General features: G+C 35.2%; 1 protein-coding gene and 1 non-coding gene across 2 annotated transcripts in view; both read right to left on the reverse strand.

Annotated features, from left to right (window-relative positions):
• The window catches only part of LOC145692360 (alpha-tocopherol transfer protein-like), a 191745-nt gene extending 178655 nt beyond the window's left edge, over nt 1-13090 (reverse strand). Inside the window, exon 1 of the mRNA XM_081767658.1 lies at nt 12952-13090. Within this exon, the coding sequence (XP_081623784.1) occupies nt 12952-13090 (139 nt within the window). The remainder of the gene's footprint in view (nt 1-12951) is intronic.
• Nucleotides 9640-9711, reverse strand: TRNAR-CCG (transfer RNA arginine (anticodon CCG)). Its single transcript has one exon. It is a non-coding gene; the product is annotated as a tRNA-Arg (tRNA).
• Nucleotides 13091-27474: the final 14384 nt, after the last annotated feature.

The following is a 27474-nucleotide window of genomic DNA, read 5'->3' on the forward strand; positions in this document are numbered from 1 at the left end:
TTCCGGCTTATGAAAATTTTTGCACTAGTTTCTACATCACAACGAAAGTTTTCCGATCTACGAAAATTCCTTTCAGTTGTTTCTACAGAGCAAAAAGTTGTTTCGATTCGCTAAAAGTTGTTTTACTTTTTGCTTAAAAATGGTGAAAATTTTCCGACTCAGTAAGTTTTCTGATTTTTTCATACAGGACAGACAATTTTTCGATTCATGAGAAATTGTTTCACTTGTTCCTACATAGTACTGAAAATTATCTGAGCCATTAAAATTTTCAGATTCTTTAAACGATCGTTCACTTTTTAACATTTCTATACATGAATTCAATCAATTTTATGATCACTGTCGAATTGTTACTTGATCATTGATATATATTTAGAGCGGAATATTTTCCGGAAAAGTATAGAAGAAAACTTTTCACCTTACATCTCGGCTAAACAACGATGTAGGAATAAGTGGAGTATCTTTTTATGAATCGGAAAATTTTCATCACTGATGTTAACAGAAATTTCTAGTTACTATTCCCACTTTGATCATGTCTATCCTATCAGTTCTTATTTCGGTCACTACGTCCAATTTTGGTCATGTCTGTCCCATTATTTTCTATTTCGTTCACTAACCCTATAAGTCCAAACAAATCCTCTCCAAGCAAGGTAGGTGTTGAGCAGAAGTTTGGCAAATAGTAAGCTCCATCTGTTGAAATTGGGATTTTTATACAGGACATAATTGCCAGGTTCAATTCATCAGTTTTCTACAATTGAACTCGGCAGTACATTAAGGAATGCGGAATCCACAGAGGGTGGCATGACCAAGAGGGATCAATGTATTTATACGTACCAATTTTGATTACATGAAATATTCCTTTTCGAAGAAAGAAAAAAATTAAATTATCATGTTACAACTTTGGTCCAAATTCAAGCCAGAAAAGTATAGTACGTTATATCTGTGTAATCGCAGGAGGACGGAAATCGCAATCATAACTCCGTTATGTATTTAGCCTTCGTCTACCTCTTCCATGCTACATTTGGATATCCATTGACCTACATGAAGTTGGAATCTTCTGTTTTGGTATAGGGTATAGCATAATACAGGAACTGGGAATTTTTCATTTAATTTTCTCCCTATAATGAGGTTGTTACACAATATATCGTTCTATGGATAAATAAAAGTGTATGATATTATTCTCTTTCATAGGATATGGGTACCTTGCGGAAAATTTAAAATAAATACTGGCTTCTGAGATCATGTGGTATGAGATACTTTACACACTAAGTTTCTCTCACGAGCCATGGGCTCTGTTTTTTGTCCCTAAGCTCAAGATATGGATCATGGTCGTACTCTTGGATGGTGCTTATAGGAGTTGTGTATGTGTCATGAGCCTTGGGTACTTATCTCTGAAAGTTTATATGATCCTATTCGTTTTCTAACTTTACCATAATTAAAATTTTGGAGTTTATGACCTAATTTATCTTCCACTATGAGACATTATTATAATTTATGGTTTTATTTTTAGGTAAATGAGTTTATTTCCTTTGATTGGACATGGATAACTTGCAACATCCCTCTTCAATTTTCAGATCTAATTTTGGGAAATTTTAAGATGAAAATTCAAGCTTAATTATTATTTGTTGGCAGGAGGGTCCTCATTCAGGACTACCCTTTCTAAATTTTGACATTCGACCACCTTTTATTCTGTTCAATTTTCATAATATTCCCTGTCTGATCAGTCCTAACTCACAAACCGTTTGGAAAACCAGTGACAGTTGGCGAGCTGTAAACTTTTATTGATTTTAATGAAACCTATTTTGTTCTTTAAGATTTAAATTTTCTTGAGAACTGTTTCTTGAGAATTTTCTTGCGGACTACATTTTCACTACTAGAATCTAATTCTCTCATACTATATGTGACGAAACAGTTGGATAGTAAATAGTCTGATTTCATTTTATAGTGAAGCATATTTTCGTCATGAAGCAAGTTTTCTTCCTGTAATCACGAAATTTTGACCTTAATCTCATATGACAAACTGTTTTAAAATCCACAACTCTTATAGATATGAACCTTTTTTCTAGACATAGCCTGTAAGGTCACCAGGAATTAACTCCTAAGATACGCAAATTGGTTGCATTACACTTCCGCGAGTGTTAAAGACCTGAACCCAAATTTAATGTGAAATCAGAGCCACTCTAATGTATCCAAATTCGAAAACTTCCTCACAAAGGTATCGAACCCAACACCTTACGATAGAACTAAATAATCAATAATTTGCCGTAAGGTATATAATGATTCCTTCCCTCAAATCTGATTGATTTCCAAGAAGTGCAGATTTCTGAATAACTTGGAACGGAGGGAAAATTAAAATAAAAGTATTTCGTTTTCTTAGAGTAAGGGTTCATGTCCTATGTGTTCACGAAACTTTGGGGGACCGGGACGCTTCACTCTTTATATCGACGTCCTTGGTCTCACACGCTCAGTTCTCAGAAGAACACCAAATTTAAAACCGGCTAATTAATAATTTTTTACACACATATCTTGGCATTGACAAAAATTGTTCGTAAACTACATGATATGAAGAGAGTAAATATTGACTTAGGTTATACTAACTATGTTGAATTTACATAACAGAAATCACATACACAAATGTGACAATTCTTAAGTAGGAAATGAAATATTACGCGAAAGGTGAGGGAGGGGAGATTTTTCATTATGTTCTGCACGAGTTTCGTAACGAAATACTCATTTCAACCTTATGCTGTATTTGTCATGGGAAAAGAATGCAATATTGCATTCTTTATAATACTTAATCAGTGACATCATTAATTAAGAATAAAAGGTAGAATTCATACCTCGTTCACCTTGCATTCTCTCTAAAGTGTACTTGTGGTCGAAGATATAAGTCCCGCTTGTGATATTGAACTTGTAATTAACTTAGAAAAATACATTATTTATATCATAGTGATCTACAAGTTAAGTATGAAACCATGCTACCTATCTCATAGAGGATTTTTCAGTAGTGCTGCTGCTTTAATGTGAGTGATGATGTATTGAATACATTTATTTTGGTGTAAGAGGTTCTTAGATTGATTCCTTTATTCCTAATTAGAAAGGCTTGCTTTCTTCTCATCACAAGTACATTGGATTGTAATTGAAAACAATGTCACCTATATCACGAAAGATTTTTCATTAGTGATGCTACAATGTAAGTGATGATGCATTGAACTCAATTTGTCATGGTGTAAGAGGTTTCCAATTCGATTCTTTTCTTGCTAATTGAGAGGGCTTCCTTTCGTTCTGGCACCAGTTCATAGACTGTAAATGAAGAAACATGTGTTACACTACCATTATCCGAACAGTTTATTGTCCTGAATTCAGTATGTAATTTGCTGTTTTACGTAATACGAATAAGTACGTGTTGCTAATAACACACACATTAAACATAATTTTAATATATGAAGTCTTGAGATCGATTCCAGACTGAACAAGAAAAATACTTCATAAACAGTGAAATAAACCCAATAAATAATAATTGTGCATTTTAATTGGAAACAATAGAAATAATTCACTTGAATTAAAACAACATAATTACTATGTAGAAAAGACATTAAAACGACTTTAGAGTGTGTGTGCGTGTTACGTTAGCCTATTGTTATCATAAAACAACAATCTTTCCATTCATGGATTTTAAAAATTTTCGTTCTAGTATCTGTTCTTAGTTTTCACACTACGCATTAACAGCTAACAAAATATGCTGAGAACGGAAGGTCATGAACTAAAGTAGCTCCGCTGAGACCTAAACAAGACAATTGTGTTTGCATTTGATACGTTATAACTAGACGAAATGCAAAGTTATGCGAGCCACCGATCTGGGTCAGAACGTACGATGTAATGTAAACGCTAGAGAAAAATTAGTTGACCGAATAGTTTGAACCGTATCATTTGTTCGGAAATGGTTGTGTAGATCAAAAACACGGCCAACACGCATTCCATTAAGGGCACACCTTTTGTAAGAAAGTTTGACCAGGGTCTTCCACAGGGTCCCAGGCGCGGTCCAACTCAAATGTATCAAATGGCAAGGGTATTAAGTGGCATATCGTTTGCAATCTGTTGTGAAACAAAAGACGATGGAGCAAATCTCGATTCTCTACTACAACCCTGCGCAAACTGGCGGTGGGTCAAAATCTAAAGAAAAACTAACTGAAAACTCTATGGCCACCAGTATAAATCGTAAACGATGAGACAAATGTGAAAACAGGAAACCATGTTTGACATTATTTTCAAAGTACAACCAATTAAAGTGAAAACGACTTGTCACAGGTTCTTCGTAGGGTCTCAGGTGAGATCAACTAAAAGGCTTCCAGTGGCAAGAGAGAAGAAGTAGCACATCGTTTGAAAGCTGTTGTGAAATGTAATACAATGGAGCAAGTCTAGACTCTCTATGAAAACCCTGTGCAAAATGACATTAGGTCAAATAGTAAACAAAAACTCAATTGAAACTTCTATGGCTACCCCTATAAATCGGAAACGGTGAGACAAATAAGAAAACAGCAAAGCATGTGTGACATTATTTTCAAAATACAACAATTCAAAGTAAAAACGTCTTATAGGGTCCCTGCATTATCTCAGGTGAGGTAAAATTCAAAAGTTTCATAAATCAAGAGGGCTTAAGTAGCACACCGTTTGAAATGTTAAATGAAAGATGACGGAGCAAGTTTCGTCTCTCTACAGCAATCCTGTGCAAAATGGCGGTGGGTCAAAATGTAAACACAAACTTAATTTAAAATTTCGTTAGTCCGAATTTAATTTCCCCACTCATTTGGCACACTAGCTTATATCTTCGAAACTAGTGGCATTTGACAAAAGTTCAAGATATCAACTATCTACCCATAAATTGTGTAACATGGCCATGTGTTCACACTGACATACATGGACTTGCATAAACCAAAATCCGTTACCTATTCGAAATTTATCTACAAAGAGGTTTACTATGTCTATTACTGACATTGTAGTTACGCTTTATTAACGTTGTTCGAACAGAAGAGGATTACTTACGTCTCGCTCACAGCATGGAACCATTCGACACATTCTTACAAGAGATTACCATCACTGTAATCATCTATCTATTTCAGCGATTTAAACACCAGAAACCAGTTTTCCTAGCAATAATGATAAAAGAGCAAGGTAACGTTCCATATACACTATCAATAAATTTAGTTTTAGCTGTGCCTTCCTTTTCCGATAGATCACTGCATACAATTATGTTTCATCTTCATTTATTCGACCTGTTCAAACAAAGAGATTTACGAGTGACCCGACGGAAGTACAGAAGTTGTCGCAACTAGGTGGCATCTCTAACTGCCGCAGCATTGATTTGAAGCATCATAGAACGGAAACTACTATTGTTTTTTTATTCACTTACCATTTCGATTATTTCTTATTTCTTTGTTAATAACACTTTCATTTTCTATAATGTTTGTGTTATACATAAATTAGTCCGTGATTGTGAACTCTATATGTCGCGTTTTAGAACGTTTCGCATTTTTTCGTCTCATATGTTTACTGATCAACATTCATGCCAAGCTTGATTTTCCTAGCTTCAGCAGTCTTAGACTCTATCGTCTCGCCGTAGGTTTCAAGTAGCCATTTGGTTTCAAAGTGGCCATAGACTTTTCAGTTAAGTTCGTGTTTGCATTTTGAGATTCTGCCATTTTGTACAACATTATCGTATAGAATCGAGACTAGTTCCATCTTGAGACTTGTTCCATTTCACAACAGCTTCAATGTATTACTTAACCCCCTTTTCATTGACATCTGTGAGTTGGATCCCAGCTGGGACCCTGCGGGGGCACTGGAACAAAATATTTTCTCTTTAAATTGTTGTACTTTGAAAATAATACTACACTTGCTTTCCTGTTTCCAGGTGTATCTCATAGTTTCCGATTTATAGAAGTGGCCAAAGACTTTTAAATTATTTTTCCTGTTTACTTTTGACCCTTCGCCATTTTGCACTCGCTTGTCGTAGAGTCGATACTTGACCCATCATCTTTCATTTCACAACAGTTCTCAAAAGATGTACTACTCACCATCCTTGTGTTTTAAACTTTTGAGTTGGGCCCCGTCTGGGACCTTGAGGCAAACATTTTTACCTCCAAAAAGTGTGCCCTTAAAAACGGTGTGATACGTGTTCGCCGTGTTTTCCATCTACCTTACCGTTTCCGAACAGACGACCTGGTTCAAACTATTTTGTCAGCTAATCTTTTGTAGATTTTACATTGCAAAATATGTTGCAATTCACAATATCCCGACCAGTAACGCGTATAACTTTGGGATTCATCTAGTTATAGCATATCAAATGCAAACAAAATCGCCTCGTTTGGATCCCAGCGCAGCCAGTTCGTGACCTTCTCTTGTGAGGAAACTGTTAGGCAAAATGCTAACATTACGTTTGTGTAGCATGTTACGTTTGTATAAAAATCAAACACTGTGTCTTAATTTTATGTATAAAGTTGATTGTTTAAACTTTTATGGTCCTTTGAGCACGTAGGCTATGTAAGACGTAATCCTAAAGTTGAAGGTGAAATCCGAACCACAATAAGTGTTTTACACTCCCCTAACAATACCTAGGATATACAGGGTGTTTCAAAACAACACCGACAACGTTTGGGAGGTGATTTCTGACACCAAGATAGGACAAAAAGTATAGACCAATCTGGATGCACAAATTCTTCCTTTCGGAGTTATAGGATGCCGAAAACATTAAAAAATGAACTTTAAAGGTCCATATCTCCAATAGTGTATTCGGGTCAAGACTTCACTTAGGAACTAATGTGTGTTCTATCTGAAAATACATGTTTCAGAATCTTGCAGTACTCATACAACAATTTTTATAGAAGGAGTTTTTCTACGGGCATATAATTTGAAGTACTCACCAACTACTTCTATAAAAATTGTTGCGGAAGGACCACATAATTCTGAAACATGGGTATTAGAATAAGGTACATATTAGTTCCTAAGTGAAGTCGTGACCCGAATACGGTAGGTCCCATAGTATTCAAGCTAAGGACCTTTATTGTTCAATTTTTAATAGTTTCAAGGGCCTGTAACTCCGAAAGGAAGCATAATGTGCACCCTGGTTGGTGTATACTTTTTGTCTTATCTTAGTGCCAGGAATCACCTTCCAAACGTTGTCGGTATTGTTTTGAAACACCCTGTATAAGACATTTAAAGTGAAATCCTAATCGTAATGAATGTTTCATGCACTTCCTCGGGGTTGAATCCTGAAGTTTCATCTATCAGACTTTAAAGTGTTAGCCATTACATCTACGAAGAATGATCACACGGTTCATATTTATTGCAATAACATGAAACAGACAATTATAACACATAAACACTGTTCACTTATCTAACACTATTCTCCGGTTAATAAAGGTGATATAGGGTACATAGAGGTATACTATGTTCCAAGAAAACGAACACTTACATCAAAATGTAAGGAGCTCTGATCTGAAAAAGACAACCAAAAATTTGCCTTTAACCTGTACTGTGGTAAAATCTTGATACAATATATTCAATATTATTTTCTACTATGATGTAGTGTACTGCATTATTTAAAAACAAACATGCCACCGAGAATTGAACTTAATGTCGATCCATTAACTCTTCAAAAATTCTTATTATATGTATTAAAATTCTTATTATATATATATATTCCTCTTATCTTAAGGAAGATTAAATAAGATGGAACGTAAAATATTATATTGTATATGAGCACAATATCAATTACTCGTATTTAGCCATGTTTGAGAAAAGTGCATTTTTTTATCGTATTGCACCCAATCTATGCAGAAGTTGAATGCTTGTACCTTGAACTTGTGAGACAGGAGAGGTTGACGTAAGAAAATATTTACTTGCTTGACGTCATATTTAAATATCTGAATGAATTTCTGTACATCTTTCCGTTTTGTTTTGGTCTCCACAAGCGTATATTTTCTGACCAGTAATCTCTTATTAGTTTCTTACAAACTACCTAAGGTCTCAAGTGTTACAGCAGATATATTTATATCCTCTTTTTATTAACAATTCATAAATTTTAAGGGTTGGTGAAATGTATTTCTCACGAATTTTATTTTGAAAGTATTTTGATTTGAACATATTAGTTCGAAATTCTCATTTGAAACTTTTGATACTCACTGAAAATATGAACATTTGAAACCGAAAAAATGAGTTTGAGATTTTAGTTTAAATTTTCCTACTAATTGAAATGGAAAAAAGTAGTTTGAAAATTTTTTTTGAAAGTATTATTTTCAAAATTTTATTTGAAATCTTTTAATTTGAAATTGTCATTGGAAACTGTATTTATTAAAATTTTGAAAAGTTGTAATAGTTAAAATTTTTGTTTTAAAATTTTAGTTTGAAATTTTTCAATTACATTTATCACTTGAGCTTTCCTCTGGCTATGTTAGTCACGACTCATTAAGTCTTTGGTTTAATCGAATAGATGAAAACTGTTTTTTGTTAATATAATAGGTGAAAACCAGATAAAGTTTAATGATTAACCGTGAAATGTTTTTGAAACATTTACTTTGGACTTTTTAATTTGAAATTTTCCATGTATTTGCTGAAAATATTTGCTTTCCGAGAAAATATTTTTAGTTGACAATTTAAATTGAATCATCAAAGTTATTTGAGACATAAATCTAAAATCCCAACCATAAAAGCTGACATCAGGATCAGAAAGATTACCTTAAACTTTGATAGATCATGCAACTCTGATAAAAAGCATTGTATGTCCCTTTGTCAGAATTTAAGATGAGTGCAATAAGGTACCTATGTCCTCAAACAAATTCTATCATTAAATTTTGATAAAGTGACAGCGAACTCTAAACTAGAAAGCTCAACACGAGATTTATGTAGAACATAAAAAAATACCAAACGAATATCACTTAATATCGAAGAGCTATAAGCTTTCACGGGAAATGGAACTCCGGAGCTTCGTACACTAACCATAACCATAATATATAACAATAGATTTTGACATCGAGAAAGCCAAGTTTCAATATCTTTTAATGGACATAAATTCTAACAAATTTATTCATAGAACGATATAACCTTACCTTAGAGGAAAAGTAACCTACCAAATATGCACTTTTAGGGAATTCTACACCTATTCATTATAATGAATGGCAATCAAATTTCAAAATTTAACGAGAGTAGTCCTCAATCATGGACGAGACCTACTGGCCAAAAAATTACTTTTTACCTTTTCACCTCAAAAGTTACCAAAATTAGATATTCCTGAAAATTTAAAAAACAAGTTTTAAGATATCAATATCCTACGAAAGACAATTATCTTATTTAACTAACCATAAGGCCATATGTTGTAATAAAGCGGCATCGTAAATGATTAATGGGATCAAAAGCTCCCAAATTTGAGAATGTTTTACGATTGACCGAATTGTATTACGGTTTGCTGAACTATATTGTGAAATGAAATGAAATATTTAAGTTTAACGTCACAAGGTTATGCCGTTAGGCTAAAGGAGGCGGTGATAATGAGAGATGAGTGAAATGGTGGAATGAAGAAAGTGGGAGGAAACGGAAGAACCCCGAGAAAACCCACGAGCACGATGTTTGTCAACTACAAAGTCCACACGGCGCGAGCTGGGATCGAACCAGGGACCTCAAGCACCGGAGGTCAACGCTCTACCACTGAGCCACCGCGCCCCCATCTGAACTATATTGTGTTTTCAATGTACGCCAAACGTGGATATGTTCACTTGGTTTGGCAATCATCATGCGCTAGTGGGTGGATTTCCCTCAATGTAGTATAACATCACGCAGAATAACTGTCGCAGACTATAGTTGATCGTAGATATTTTTGCAACCTGCACGAAATTTCTGGAACCAACAAGTTGCCTTGCTCGTTCACTACACCTTCATCTTTCACACGACAAATTTTTCAGGTTGTTATTGCAACGTTATGCCCTAGTTCGAATTCATATAGTAACAATTCACGTTTAAAACGTTGTTCAGCACTAATCGCCACTGCCACTAAAAACTGGCTGAGGATAGTAGCGGAAACGCTGCTTCATGTTAAACAGTTCGCTTGACATACTACCTCTCGGACCAGTTTAACTTAGTAATTACGGTCGATCGCGGCGTATACACGCGCCTGCTATTCGGGTTGTGAAAGTACTGCAAGAATTATGATTTATTAAGTATATTAATTCATGTTCATTTCATAATCACAAAAGGACAAGCACGAGTAGCAACCTCAATTACAGCATCTGTTATCGCTTTAAAAATCAGTGACTATTCTTTGCGTTCGTTTGGTTTCTTCTACATTGCCAGCAAAAGCTTTAATTTAAGTTATTGAATGAGATGGGTCATTACCATCAATTGTTGGACGTTTAATAAATCATCTAAACTTTAATCTATTAGAAACTTCCAGTAAGTTTGGCGCAAGCTCTTCGTTTACTCCTTTGTCTGTTTCATCTCCTTCTTTCTCATCAAGTATATTGTGTATTGTACCAATCTCCCTTACTTTCTTTTGAACAACTAAAAATTAGTTGAATCTGCATTCTTCGATTTTCAAACTGTTTAACACTACAAATTCTTGTACTGTACCACTTCGATTCATCAAAACAGGAGAATAAAATTCATTTCATAAAGTTCATTTATCCACGATTATTATCATTGTGTTCAACACCCTGCAGTTTTTAAAAGGAATAAGCTTTCGTTCGAAATTTTCAAGTTAATTAAAGAGAATCCGCTCTGTGTGTGTATATATACACAGAATGTTTCCGTAATCTGGAAACATATTCAGAGATGGTTGATATCAACAGAAGCAAATTGATAATAGAAACAAGTGTCTGGAAATAAAAAATAGAAAAAAATCATAATGGAAACAAGCGTCGTTTCGGAAATAAATTCAACACAAAATTTGTCGCAACAATACAAAAATGGCCATAACTTCCGATTAACGTCCAGTCAAGAGAAATATGCATTATTCGTATCAGAGATTTATTTATTATACGAATGCATTCAAATCAGGAATGGTAGAAGAGGTGACCCTAAAAGAAAAGTAGGACATGTTGTATATTTAAAACAAACAAATTGACCAGAAATCGTCAATTGTACACAATAAATGTGTTTCGGGTAGAAAGGTATCCAATGCCTGAATCAAGTGTGGACAAAACATGGGTTTCCGAAATCATGAACTGTGGATTGGACGGAAGCTGTGAACGGGAGAAACGTTGATAGGAATGGTGGGAAACCTATGGGAGTTTCATAAACAAAACTTTGATGTAGTCCCAGAAAGAGAAATCAGATGGGAGAAATCAGGTGAAAGACTTAGCCAGAAAAACAGTATCCCTGCATGATCGACTGTCTGTGGAAGTTACGCAGGATAATCAGTAGCAAAGTGGGCTGGCGCCCCGTCGCGTCCACGTAGAATGACTAACACCAAGCAGGACGTCTGCTAATAGGTAATGCTGTAGAAACGCTGTGTATGTAAGTGCAGTTTCGGGAAATAAAGAAGATGGGTATGTAATAAGTCCAACTACAATAGTCCACATGCTTAGTGTAAATGTATGTTGATGGATGTTGACAATTTTCGCGTAAAGATTTTCATCGATCCACTCGTCACTATTGGACTATTAAATACACCCGAAACGGTAAAGTTCTGGTCGCAAATGTCCAGTTCCCCGCAAACACCTAAACAAGGGTTCAAACGTGGGGAGCTTCGAATGTCTCCTTCATAGATATCTTTCAGGATGTAACCTAGCACATTCATAACCATTTCATAGTAAAAAAAAAAAATGTAAGCAAGCTCGTCAACCACATACGCCATTGCACTACTTAATTAATTACTCTTGCACAAAACGACAGATGGAGTAACTTCACTACAACAGTCTTTCAGCATAAGAAGATGATTCCCAAGAAGCCTTCGTATTTGAATGACACAAAAAAAAACCGTAAGGACAACTGTAGTTGATACAGTGGCAAGTGAATCCTTGAAATGTACTACTACAGAAAAGATTGTGTGATTACGTTCTTTCTATCATTAGTACTGACTGGCCCTGCAATTACCACCACTTCTTATGTTTGTCTTGTTTCAAACAAAACATTTGCTGTTTGTGGCCTTGCCTAGCATAATCGCTAACGCTCTTGCCTTTGGTGTAAGCGGACGCGAGTTCAATTTAGAGTGCAGACACTCGATTGAAAAATTGTAATAACTTTTATCAGGCCAACGATCCTAAGTGGGGTCTTCCTCATTGATACCAACAAATTTCAGAATGGTACTTCACTTAATACCACTAAAAAGCACAAATTCTATTTAACGGAGTCAGGGCAGAGCTAAGCTGTGATCCCGAATATCATGGTTTCATACTAGTAACCCTCGATTGTAAACATAAAATACAGCTTCTGTATGGTGCACAGAAACACATCGCCGGTGGAAAATAACATCAAATATAGTCATCTTTCACATGCACTCATGTATTTTACTAATCGTAAAGTACTTGTAATAACTTTACAATAGTAACTCTGCACTTCTAAACCTAAAACACAGGTGTATTACTTTGTATAAAATACTGTCGCCTGCAGAAATGTATTCCTTATAACCATGTATTTTTCATACAACGTATTGAATTTTACCTCTAAATCTTCCAAAATGTGGCGCGCCAAAATTAATTGAGCATCATAATTAGTTGCATAAGATAATATACGAAATAAACAGAAATATTACAATTCTTACATTTAATGATTTAGTTATGTACATAAAATAGCTAACTGCAGTATGACTTCCTTTTCTGTCAATACTGTCATATTGACGGAAAAAGACTATAATCTAGATGCATATACGAGTTTGGAGGAAGAAGAAAATCATTGTGTATATTATAATATTTTATTATAATTAATATTATTAATATCATTATGTACCTGAACAAAATATTCACTTACCTATATCCTTGGGAAGATGTGGTTGTTTATTTAGCCATTCCTTTATATAGGCTATATCTTTCTCTTCTTCCTTATATCTTTCTCCAAGTGTGCTCAAAAGTGATTCTGATTCGTCGGACGTCAATGGTATTAAATACATTCTCTCCTTATTTTATCTAATGGAAAACGATTAACCAAAGTATTAAACTGGTCATTCAATTACAAAGAACGATGGCAAGACACGACCATATAACGAAATATGTTGTTTCAGTTAGGTTTTTATATAAAAAATTAAATTTGAATAACTAAAATATTAATCGTTTTTAACCCCTGAGAACAGTTCCATGTGCAATGATTCGAAGTGTAAAAATATATAAGATATTCTGCAGTACGTTTTGTTCTTCTTCCATGGAAATAAATAAGATAATTAATGTAATAAAGATATGTATACTTCTAGAAAACTTTCCCATGTTTTACTTTCTGCTTTCTTAAATTCATATCAATTCATCACGCAAGTTTCCAAACAAGAACATTTTAAAATCCTTTTACAATTAAAAGTTAGTAAAAACATTTTAAAAATTCTCAGTAATACGCAGTAGCCTTGAAAGTTTTTACTAATTGTAATTTTCCACATGGCAACTGATACCTTGAAAATTGTTCACTTAAATACTCGTTATTATTCTTCCTCTTTTAAACTAAGAGTTTTAGACATTCTTCACTGTTACATTTCAAAAGAATTTGCTGTTAAGTAACAATAGTTCCCTGGACGGAAGTTCTAGCAGACCTTGAAAAACTTAGATCTGTCAAAATGATTCATGAAACTAAATACTTATTTCAAGGTGTATAGTGACTAGTAAGGCGTAGAATGTACTACTACTTAATAATACTACTACTATTGCAATTACTACTATTTTTACTATTCTTGATTTTACTACAACTGTTAGTAGTAAGAGAAGTAACGACACTACATATTTGTTTCTAAGGCATAGAATGCCTGAAATGTACTACTACTACAAACATAGTTACATATTATTATTATTATTATTATTATTATTATTATTATTATTATTATTATTATTATTATTATTGTTATTATTATTATTATTATTATTATTATTATTATTATTATTATTATTATTATTATTATTATTATTGCCAATAATAACAATTTAGTAGATTAGATTCTAATAATAATATCTAATCTTTATTTTCTGTTAATGCATTTATATAAGGTAAACATGAAAATTCTGTCACTTTTCTATCCACCATCTTCAAACATCGATATGTCACCTAAGATGTACCTGGAAGATTAAACATAGTCCCTATAAGCGTCGACGACCATCTGCTAACGTTCTGAGAGGCCATGGATTCTATCGCGTTAGAACTTGGTAAGCCGTGAAGCGAAGAAAGTATTAAGTGGCTTTTGTACTTCTACTACGGATTTCAACTGGCGTCCTCTAAGGTGATTGTACGATTCAATGCCCAGGGAGTATGGCGGATGCAACAGTACATCCAAGGAGTAGAATGAAGTCCCGAGTCATCCTAGCCACGCGAAACGCGATTCAGAAGTGTGGCGTTTTCCTTGAACACGGCACACCTGTTGACAGTACGGAGTTGCAATGATGATCTGACCTGCTGGTAGCCGTTCCTGGTGCACGATTCCGCGAGCAGTCCACCAAACTCATAGCAGGACAATGCAGTGCTGTTTTCGGCTGTTTCGGAAGCGGTTCATGGGATGCTAACCAATGATGACGGGGCTGTTGTGTTTCGTACGGGACCCACTTCTCATAACGTCTCAACACTCTGTCCAAAGATGGTTTCTTCCTCAGCCGAGACAGCAAAGGATCCGGAGTCAAATAATGTGGGACCTATGCCAACTTGTAGTACTTCCCAAGTTGATAGAGGTGCTGCCAAATGGTTTCTCCACTCACACTGAATTGTAGTCTCAGTTCCTCACACTGGTCTACTGTTCGCCTCAATTGGAGCCTGAAGATCTTAATTTTGTATATGTGTTGGTCTTTCGGTACTTGGTGTGTCTTAGTGTGTTTCGACAAGGTCATTAAGCTTGTTAAACCACCGCTGCACTGTTTGCATAGTCACGATATCCTCACCAAAGGCTGGCACATTATCCACCCCACTGCAGCGGCGTTTGACCCCAGTTTGAACTCGTACATCACATACGCCCTTACGACGCTCTATTGGTGTCCCATATTCACTCTGTCCTTACGCAATTGCACTGTGTAACGGTGTAATGTACCATTACAGTTGAGAGTAATGGCAACTTTTTTTCTCTCTCTGTATGTAGTGAAATTTTTTAAAATTCGATTTTGGTTTAATTACACGATGTATGTATCCTCTTTACTTCAAATTAATGTAATGAATCGAAAGGTCTCATTAGGAGTCATATTTTTACGGAATAGAATATTTATTTATATTTTGATTAATTGTAAATCCAATTTTCTCATATACAAGTTGAATAGTTACACATTTTAGCATTCTGACGTCATAACGAAATATAGTTCCGCCATTGGATATAAAATTTCCTAATTTGAGACCAATGTAGAATTTGGCCAGGTAACTAAATCTTCCCTCACCCCCTCTTATTAGTCCATAGTCACTTTCAGATCCGGTTATATCTGGATTTCACCAATTTCTACTTGCTTTGAAATTTCCGCGGCTCAAAGATTTCGCTCTGATTGGAGGAATCCTCCTATCTCTGTCGTTTTCGGCGCAATGTTATCATTCTTACCGAAGAAGCATTTGTGAGCACAACATGTAAAATTGATCAGAATATTTCGACTGGACAGGACAGAGATCTTAAGGAGAACTAGGGTAACTTCCAATTTATTTTAATAATTAAACACTGACAACGGCGTAGGAGCCCAAAAATTTACAATTTTATTAAAGAAACAGTTAATACTTCAACGAAAGATCAGATTCCGGCTTACAGGACTCAATGTTGCTGCCAAACTAGAATAGACAGTATAAAAGAGTGATTCTTATGTTCCTTTTCTTTTTAAAAACCCAAGTTCAGTTAGGGATTAGGGAAAATACGACCTGTTTTGTACATTTCGTTCGTGTATTTGGGAGATGTGATTTTCTTATTAATCAGTAACTGCATGTACATAGTAGGTTTCATAGCTGTAATACTAATCATCAAAATGGCAGCCAATAAAACAAATGTAATGTTAGTAGGAATACCGGAAAGAGAGATTGCAATCGGTGAGTCAGGGCGGCCAGTGATGGATCAGCCCATGCTTGACCCCAGGTTTATCTGTCAAGCTTGCTGTGCAGTGACACCTCTCAATGGGAGAGAGGTTAATAGGGATGATCAGCTGGATCCATTCCTGAATGCCGAATGCAGTGTCTCTCCACAAGACATCAATGTTTACATTAATACTCGAGATGACTTACCATTACCAATTAGATCAGGTCTCCGTAAATTATTGTTACAGTACAGATCTCTCTTCTCCGAGTACCCACGTCGTGTTAATGCGCCGCCGTACAAAATCCAATTAAAAGATAACGAACCAGTTGTGGCACCTTGCTATTCTGTCCCGCAAGCAATGCAACCAGAATTTGAGGCCGAATTAAATAAATGGTTACGATTAGGAATTCCTATAGAACAGATGTCCCCATACAGAAACCCTATTCATGTTGTCAGAAAGGCCTCTGGGAGCGTACGTCCCGTTTTGGACCTCAGGGCGACTAACTCTAAAATTATTTCCCCACAAGCACAGGTTGAACCAATAAACGATTTATTGCATCGTGTTTCACAAGCAACTTGGTTCTCATCCTTTGATGCATCTAGTGCCTATTATGGGATCAGTTTGCACCAAGAGTCATATCAATATACCAGTTTTGTGTATAAAGGAAGGCAATATTGCCTCACTGTTTTGCCACAGGGATTGAAGAGCAGTCCTGCTGTTTTCCAATCCGTCATGACTAATTTTTTCAATGACTCAACTCACTCGTTGGTAGTTTTATACCTTGACGATATTATGGTAAAATCGGTCACAGAAGAAGAACACTTACTTCATTTAGAAAGAACCTTTGAAATTTTCAAGCGTGCAAATTTTTTCTTAAACTTTCAAAACTGCAGGTTCTTCGCTCGGGAAATAAAATTTTTAGGACACATCATTAGTGGCAAAACTGTAAGTGTCGACCCTAAGTTAAACGAACCTATTCGTTGTTTTCCGGTTCCGAAATCGAAACGGGGTTTACAAAAGTTCCTAGGCTTCATAGGGTGGAGGAGAAAGTTCGTATCAAACTTCTCTGGACTTACCGCTAAGTTATATCAACTACTAAAAAAGAATCAAAAATTCACATGAAACGATGAAACATTAGAAACTTTCCATAAGTTAAAAGAGCTTATTAGCAATCCGCATGCTTTAAGTCAGCCAGATTTCCCCCTGCCATTTCACATACACAGTGATGCGTGTATGTAAAATCTGGCTGGCTACCTTGCACAATATCCTCCAGGGCAACAAGATCCTAATGTCATCGGATATGCTAGTCGACGGGTAAAACCTTGCGAGTTGTCTCTGTCGATTTCTCAGTTAGAACTTCTGTCCGTTCTGTTCCTATGTGAACACTTTGAACAATATATTATGGGTCGTATCACGTATGTTCATACTGACAATGCAGCAGTTACTCATGCTTTCAATCAGAAGAACCTTGAACCAAGAACCACTAGGATTCTACTCAAATTACAGAAATTTGATATAACATTTCGGCAATGTCCGGTCCGCGAGAACTTTATTCCCGATACACTTAGCAGATATCCGCCTGAGGTATTCCTTTAACCCGAAACCCATTATGTGCATTTCCTAACGAAAACACAATATGCTGACATTGATTTAGATCATATAAAGAAAAATCAGGAAACTGATGAGTTATGTCAAACGTTTTTAAGGCAATATGAAAATAATGGTAATCAGGGTAGAATAGCAATGCATTGTGGCTTAATCTACATAAAATCGTTGCGAGTTCAAAAATGGCTTTTAGTAATACCTCAGGCTTGTATTCACCAAATTACCAGTATTGTTCACTCCACAGGTCATTTTGGAGTTCAGAAATGTTATCACTTTTGTCGTGCAATCTTTTATAGGAAAAATCAAAAATCTACTATAAAAAACTTCATCCGAATCTGTATTCAATGTCCGGAAACAAAGTTCACAAACCGAACCATAGCTCAGCAAGAATATCACATAAGTGCAAATGTACCCCATGAGACTCTGGGGATGGACCTCATTGGGAAATTACCACCTAGCAAGGGATACTATTATATTTTATCGCTAATAGATATTTACTCTCGTTTTGCTACTTTTCTTCTACTTAGTAAAGCTCATACCAAAGAAATAATAACGGTACTAGAGAGAAGATACTTTCAACTTTTACCATGTCCCCAAGAATTCTTAAGTGACAGGGGACCGCAGTTCCAGTCTAAACTGTGGCAGGATTTCTGTGCTAAGTACAAAATTAAACATAAGAAAACAGCTAGCTATTCACCTCAGGGTAACAGCATAATAGAGCGCAGCCATAAAAAGCTCAATAGGTTAATTCGACTACGGTGTAATGAAGATCAAACCACCTTGTATAAATATCTTGTAAAAATACAGGACCTTCTGCATAATTCTTATTGCTCAAGCATTGGTTGTACGCCGGCGGAAGGCTTTCTGAGTTACACTGCTGTTGACAACTACCGGAAGGTGTTCCCATGAACAAAACAATTAGACTCCATGGAAAATAGATATACATTTACGGAAATAGATATAAATTCGCGAAATTATAGTAAATGATCAACACATTCTGTTACTCTGGAAAAAGGTCAACTAGTAATGCTAAAATTACACAACTTATTGTCAATAATAAAGCAGGAATCCGCCAAATGGATGAAAATTTTCACTGGCCCGTTTGTCGTGAAAAAATTGCTAAAAAACTACGCCGTTTTGCATAATCTAAAAGGTGAAAGTATCGGAAATCATAACTTTCGAAATTTAAAGACTTTCAACTGTACAGAAGATAAACGTAGCGAATTACTCGCGCAATACCCCAAGTAGATGTAATATACTGTCCTAGTGTGACTGGTAACGTTTGAATAAGATGAATGAGTGTGCTAACTTAACAAGAATAAGTAGTTGGTATTCCCAATTAGCAACATTTTGTTATTCTAAAAACTGTAATGTACCATTACCCTTGAGAGTAATGGCAACTTTTTTTCGGCTGTTTTTTTCGGCAGTGCTGTTTTCGGCTGTTTCGGAAGCAGTTCATGGGATGCTAACCAATGATGACGGGGCTGTTGTGTTTCGTACGGGACCCACTTCTCATAACGTGTCAATACTCTGTCCAAAGATGGTTTCTTCCTCAGCCGAGACAGCAAAGGATCCGGAGTCAAATAATGTGGGACCTATGCCAACTTGTAGTACTTCCCAAGTTGATAGAGGTGCTGCCAAATGGTTTCTCCACTCACACTGAATTGTAGTCCCAGTTCCTCACACTGGTCTACTGTTCGCCTCAATTGGAGCCTGAAGATCTTAATTTTGTATATGTGTTGGTCTTTCGGTACTTGGTGCGTCTTAGTGTGTTTCGACAAGGTCCTTAAACTTGTTAAACCACCGCTGCACTGTTTGCATAGTCACGATATCCTCACCAAAGGCTGGCACATTATCCACCCCACTGCAGCGGCGTTTGACCCCAGTTTGAACTCGTACATCACATACGCCCTTACGACGCTCTTTTGGTGTCCCATATTCACTCTGTTCTTACGCAATTGCACTGTGTAACGGTGTAATGTACCATTACAGTTGAGAGTAATGGCAACTTTTTTTCTCTCCCTGTACGTAGTGAAATTTTTTTAAAATTCGATTTTGGTTTAATTACACGATGTATGTATCCTCTTTACTTCAAATTAATGTAATGAATCGAAAGGTCTCATTAGGAATCATATTTTTACGGAATAAAATATTTATTTATATTTTGATTAATTGTAAATCCAATTTTCTCATATACAAGTTGAATAGTTACAAATTTTACCATTCTGACGTCATAACGAAATATAGTTCCGCCATTGGATATAAAATTTCTTAATTTCAGACCAATGTAGAATTTGGCCTGGTAACTAACCTTCGCTCACCCCCTCTTACTAGTCCATAGTCACTTTCAGATCCGGTTATATCTGGATTTCACCAATTTCTATTTGCTTTGAAATTTCCGCGGCTCAAAGATTTCGCTCTGATTGGAGCAATCCTCCTATCTCTGTCGTTTTCGGCGCAATGTTATCATTCTTACCGAAGAAGCTTTTGTGAGCACATGTAAAAGTGATCAGAATATTTCGACTGGACAGGACAGAGATCTTATGGAGAACCAAGGTAACATCCATTTTATTTTAATAATTAAACACTGACAACGGCGTAGGAGCCAAAAATTTACAATTTTATTAAAGAAACAGTTAATACTTCAACGAAAGATCAGATTCCGGTTTACAGGACGCCATGTTGCTGCCAAACTGGAATAGACAATATAAAAGAGTGATTCTTATGTTCCTTTTCTTTTAAAAAACCGAAGTTCAGTTAGGGATTAGGGAAAATACGACCTGTTTTGTACATTTCGTTCGTGTATTTGGTAGATGTGATTTTTTAATTAATCAATAACTGCATATACATAGTAGGTTTCATAGCAGTAACATTAATCATCATGATGGCAGCTTAAGCTAACTAAAAGGGCTCCTATTCTCTCTCCAAATTGAACCATTTCTAGCGGGGGAATAGGTTAGATAATATTCGTTATTATTGCTTTTTCCCCTCTCAGGGGAAAGGTCCCTCAATAAACCTTGTAAAGGTGAACCCAGGGCTTCAAACTCTAGTAAACATGTTTTAAATAATTGGCCAGGTCAATTGGACCTAGGGTTACTCTTCTCATTATGTCCCCCTAAAGTTTAATATAGCCAAATTTATATACCGACAACCAGTAATGTGTTTCAAGGTACTTGTCTTTAACATGCCTATAATAAATGGTGCTTGTTTAGTTAGTATTTATGTGTAGCATTTATAGTGGTGTATGTAGTTAGTAGTTCTGAGTGATTGCATGATTTTACCTAAAGGACAGTGTATTAAACATGTGTTAATTTAGTACCATTTGTCTAACTCGAAGTACACTAACCAAGAATAAATATTATAGTTCTGACTAATAAGTGTAAGGGTATATTTTATTACACAGTAAATTATTTCTCTACCACAGTGCCATCGTGTTCGTTTTCGGTAATTTAATTGTTTGTTGACGTCACGTCATTGCATGAGTTAGCGATTTAGTTTGTTTGATTTCGACCCCTTATTTCTAAATTACATCCAGTATACATGGTTTTCAGTTCATATGAGCATACATTCATATGAAATAGCATGAGGTCTTACAGTTCTGAAAATTACAGCTTGCTATGTCAATTAATAACCGAAATATCCACTGAAATCAAGAATGCCTTTTTTCTTAACAGAAGTAAGATTACATGATGTTAATGTTTGTTTCAAAATGCAATATTAAATTCTCTTTTCCCGTTGTTGTAGAGATATTCCATTGTTGCTGTAGTTCTATCAGCAAATCAGAAATAAATTAATCGTTGACAATTTAACTTTATGTGAATGCACGTATGATTTTTTTAAACTGCGAAGTAGGTATAATTTGGTGTTTCGGAAAAAAGAGTCCGTGGTTCGATGAACGTTATCGTGTAGCAGTCTAAGCGTGACGGATTGTGATAATTATAGATTTATTAGTGCATAATGTAATATTTGTATGGCCTGCGTGTAAATGTATGTAATAAAGTGTCCGTAAAATTTTACTTCGCGTGAAAATGAGTAAATAATGAATAAATGTAATGATATAATAATAATACGATTATAATATGAAATGAATGAGATGATGGGACACCTGTACTTAAACGGATAGGCCAAGTATATATTATATATTGAGAATATGAATATGTTTACTGAAAATTTCTCGCGTTTTGACTTCTACACTGATACATTCATCCAACCGAGTTTGCTATTGGATAGTAATGTGTAGTTGGGAATTATGTGTTATTTCACATTTAAATATCTTATACTAACAGCTCCGGTTCTTAAGAATTTCATCAGATAGGGTAGCATCATGTAGGAATTACCTCTGAAGGTTTACGGAAATGATAATTAAGAAAAATAACTGCTATAACCTGTGATCATCGGAAAGTACAGGTTTGGTCAGTTGTACCTTTAACATTCATTGACTCTCCGAGATTTTTTTCTTCGTGGCATACCTTATTTACTGTGCAGTGTTCATATGGCTGCTGGATCGGATAGGGCTATCCAATTAATTCAACCGCTACTAAGTTAATATCTAGGTCAATTGCGTACCCGGACGTCGAATCCTGACCCTCTTAAGTATTTTCATTTCTTTTCTTAGTTTAATAAAATTATGGAAATTAACGACGTCCCAGACTTTGGCATGACTGCGCATTGTAGCCATCGGTGATGTTTGGTCACTGAAATCACCGATCCAAAATTCAGTTTATTTATTTTTTATTTTGGCAAAATACCCGTTAGGGATATCTTAGCTATTACTCTAGTTTCTTTACTGTCCTTGAACCTTCTTAGTTCTTCTAAGGGGTCGAACATTTTTTTTCACTTAGAGATTTCAAAATTGGGGACAAAGTTACCTGGTCCCTTTTCCCTCTCCTCTTATCCTGTTGGTCTGGGCCGGATACGGTTCTCAGATTTCAATCTTACAAGCAAACTCTTGTGGGATTGGGATCTGATGGACACAGAGTTGCATCCTTGGCAGCAGGACGCCCCCGAGTTTACGTATTTAAGTAAATCACCCTCTTTCGGCATATGTGAATATTTTTGGCTGTGAGTTGTTATATACTTAAATTCGATCACTCGTCAGTGTAGTGAGTAGTACCTCAATCTTCCTTTTTTGTTGGCGCCGCTTTCTCTATCTTGTCTCTTTCTTCCTTTTTACGTCAAGATTTTTTTTGAACCTTCCCCCTGGTTCTGAGACTCATGAAAACATACAATGTTCATATCACCTATTTCGATCGTATGTACTAACTGAGACATCGAGGGATACAATTCGTGGAGGTATTTCTCGGTATTTCAGAACAACTCAGGACCACTTTTCACAATACTCAACCCACCGTGGGAGGGACTGACGAGAGGGTACACTACTATTTCAGATACCCAGAAGCTTGATTATTGTTCATCGATCGTACAAACTATACCCATTGATTACTGACTTCAGGTTTTCTTTCTATTGATTGGTTGGGCCTACTAATATCAAATAATCTTGATTTTTTTCTTTCTCTGTATACGCATTTATATATATGCTTACATAGTTTGAAAAGTTACGTGCCTGTTCTATTTGTTGTATTTCCACTACTTGTGTCAACTTATTAAATAATATCAACCATTTCTCTATACGCGGATCTTAGTAAATGGAATTATTATTGATTATCGGGTTTATATATACATTTCAATGTTGCAACCTTATTAAGAGAAAATAATTTTTGTTAGTCAGGGTTTTTTGTTTGTTTTGAGCCAATAAAATGTGAATACTTATTGAATATGAAAAGGTTATGTAGAAAACTAAATTTCGACGAAATACTAAGATTGATATTAGAATAAAATGTATTATATTGAGTAATATGAATATATATATGAGCGAGTTTGTATGTATAGGGCTCGGTATCTACCCTGGTTGTTTTAGGTTGCCATAGATTTTTGACACCCGATACTGACCAATTATTTGTTTGTAGAGTATTACCGCGTAACTTGAATAAATAACACCCTACTGATTTGTTATTAATGTTCGTAACTATTAAATTTTTTAATACTATCTTAAATATTGTATGTAAAAAAACAAGTAACAGGTCGTAAAAATAACCCTAATCCGTATCCAAAGTTTTTTTTGAAACCACAACGAAATCAGTGAATTATGAAACAGTGTGCCCCAAATCCTTCCCCTACGACCGGAAACATAACTATTTGTCATTCGTCAGTTCAGTGACACGAATCTCTTGACTCCACGTTATAAACCAGAAATAAAATTGAACTGAAATGTGGTTAATAATTTAGTAATGTGAATACAGGACCTGAGATAGGTCCGGAGATCTAGCTCCATTGAAATATTGTATAATAGAAATATGTCCCAATGTTTGGAACTGGATTCGATATTTTTAAATCTCATGAAATTTGGAAATTTTCATACGAAGTGCGTCAAGTGACGAAATGAAAAATATATATATAATGTGAAGCAACTATTTTGTCTGTAGTTAAGAAAAACGACTAACCACTCTCATGGACGCCAATCATGCTGCATAAAGAGAGTTGATAAAGGAGTTATTATCGACGTGAGAAAAGGACTCATAAAATTGACGAAATTTTCTCTCTTGGGATAGAGACTCCATAAAATGCAACCAAAGTTTTTTTTTAAAAATGATTAAGAAATTATATTTTTTTCTTTTCTTCTTTCAAATTGATATCTATTCTTTATACTGAATCTTAAATATGTTCAATCTTGACCTTTGATTTTTTTTCTTCGTCGTTCGTTCTGTCGATTTTTTTGTTTTGTAACGTAGTCCAACTTTTAATATATCTGCAAAGAGAAATGTGTTATTCGATATTGTTGAAAAGTAACAGATTTCTATGCATGTCTATAAATCATATTATTATTACTATTATTATTTTCTTTTCATGTATCGAAATTTTTCCCTCTTCTGTCAAATTACGTTTTCTTGGAATGTAATAAATGTCTATAGAAATGTAGTTGGGTTAGTTTAATTCATTTAAATGCAACCTGAAATACACATTATTCTGTATGAATGTGAGTGTGAGTGAAATGTAGATTTAGTATTAAGTGCACCAATTCTTTTGACATATATGTGTGACTTACTGTAATTAATGGTAGTTGACAATTAAAGTCTTGAAAAATCAATACTAACTCAATTTAAGTTGGTTCTATAAAGGAAGCAAAAAGGGACAGAAATACCCTCAATGAACGATCATCCTAGGAGAACTTTGAAAGTCAAAATATTCAACAAACATGCGGGATACTTTGATTTTTTTGTCTTCTCTGTGGTCAATTATAACATGCCATCAACTTCACATTTATACTTCAAGTACTGGATACTAGTCAAGAACTTTCGGAAAAATTGGATAAACTGTTAAATTAAACTTTCTCATCTATCTCAGAACTAGAATGGAATAATTCGGTATTTGGGGTTACATGGATCTAGGTCTGGGGGGTATGGGTTAACCTGTGTCTACCTTTGATCACCTTAATACCAAATACTCACCCAAAAGCTATTGGAAATAATCCCAATTCGATAATTATTCACTTTCCATTACCAGATTTCTCAAAAATATCCAGTAACAGTTTCCCTCTTTCCTCATCTACTTACTTTCCTTTTTTTGTTTCCTTCTTATCCCATCTTTCTTTTCTCTACTTTACTTCTTCTTCTCTTTTTAATAAAACTGAAAATGGGGTCGTGACTGGGAATTCTATATATAATAAACACGGTCATGTATTTATTTTATTTTATTTTATTTTTCTTCGGAAGTCCGATATAAAAGTCTTCTCATTTTGATTGAACCTTGTATGTTCGAAAGTAAGAAATGGATTATATATATTCCTTTTAAATTAGATATAAAGTGATAGCTTCATGAATATCCCCCACCAGGGGTGAAGGGTTCCCACTCACGACTTATTCCATGCACGAAACAGCGGTTTTCCCCTCTTTTGTTTGTTTTTTTCTCTTTTTTCTTTTCCTTTTTCAACGGTACGACCATACGCAGGGAGTATGTTGGATATGCCCTCACTAAACAGCTGACCTTCGCATAAAACTCTTGCTGTGAGAGCCAATGGAACACAAACCTCCACAAAATTCAGAACTTTCTTTCTTATCTTTATATTGAAGGATACGTTTTCCAAAATATTGCTGACAAAATTACAGGAAATCTATAATGAGTTGTATCGACTTCTCGTATAATATTTGATAATGATGCCAGTACAGTTAGTCAAGTATTAACACTTGTTATATCGAACAATTTTAGTATAGCACTTCACACTTTGATCCCAAAATAAGTTTGAAGTTTCTCATCTGAATGTCTTTGTAATAAATGTTGCATTCAATTTACTTATCAGAATACTTTTTACACACATATTGTCCGCAATTGGTGCACTTACTCCTAGATATCTTTTTGCATTTTCTAAAGATTTAACAATGTTTCCTTTTGGAGATTTCTTCTGCATTTTTGAATCTTCAAAGACCGGCAACTGCAGGTTTTTATTCGGTTATCTACTCCAGCAAATCAAAAATAAAGTTTCTTCTACTCTTGCTTTTTCGTATGATAGCTCTGCACAATATCCACTAATTTGCGGCTGCTAGGTCCAAAATGTTGTATAGTACGTGTACTGGCCAGCGTCTTGTAATCGCTCGAGCGGAAAACTTTCGAAGCATCTGATCGATTACGTCAACACCAACTTTCTTATTGTACCATAACACAGTATCTGGTTTCTACCTTCCATCAGATTGCCGAGATACATTTGAACGAAGAGTGCTAAGCACTAGCATATGATTATTTCTTTTACAGTGGTAAAAATCTGCTAGACTATGACCAAAATTATTTTTGTAGACCATTGTGGTGTATAACCCTCATTTCTGATTTTTGAGGATGTTCGATGATTGTAGGTCTATGCGGTTTATCCTAACTGTTTCACACATACCAGTTTGTTTTCTTTCCTGAACTTTTGGACAAGGGTTTACTGATGTAAAATATTTATCTTATCGCTTTTACATTTATACCCTTAATCTTAATGATTACATAATTCACAAAACCACATGTTGCGAAAGAGACTGTTGTTGGTGCCACGTTGCATCTTTCCCGAGGGAAGGGAAACCATTGAGACAACACTTGCTTCCTACACTTACAAGTAACCAGTATTTCATTTCAAATTTATTAGATTTCCTTGCCGTGTATTGTATGAAACGACAGCTGCATATTGTTGGGTATAACTGTTAACTCCATGCTACAATTTTATTCGGTTTGTAACATGTCTGTCAATTCTCTATAAACAAATCCCAAATGAACAACTCAAATACAAATTTAGCTTTTATCTGTTTTTCATGTCTTTCTGCTCTATTACCAAACCGTAAAAATTCCATAATTTCCAGGATTCTATCTTGAACATTGAGTTTCCTAAAATTTCCGGACCACATTTATAAGACAAGCGATATTTATTGGCATGTTTCGGAATCTCAAAACTGCTGTGACATATAACAGCGCAAAAAAATCACTATTTCTTTTTTAAATACTGCCCAATTTCTAATTTATTTCTCGGTCTTTAACTTCTAACATCGTTTTATTGTAGACAAAAACGAATCGTTTATAAGCAGGCTAAACGCTTAGAAAAGGAAAGTTTCCATAATGCATTGAACAGTGTACTTCATGGAGCCTTCAATTACTAATCCTTGAGCTCCGCAGTAACAATAATACCTACACTGAGTCAGAAAAAAAATGA

This window comes from Thermobia domestica, chromosome 8, assembly GCF_964235325.1.
Source record: "Thermobia domestica chromosome 8, izTheDome1.hap1.1, whole genome shotgun sequence".
Taxonomy (NCBI): domain Eukaryota; kingdom Metazoa; phylum Arthropoda; class Insecta; order Zygentoma; family Lepismatidae; genus Thermobia; species Thermobia domestica.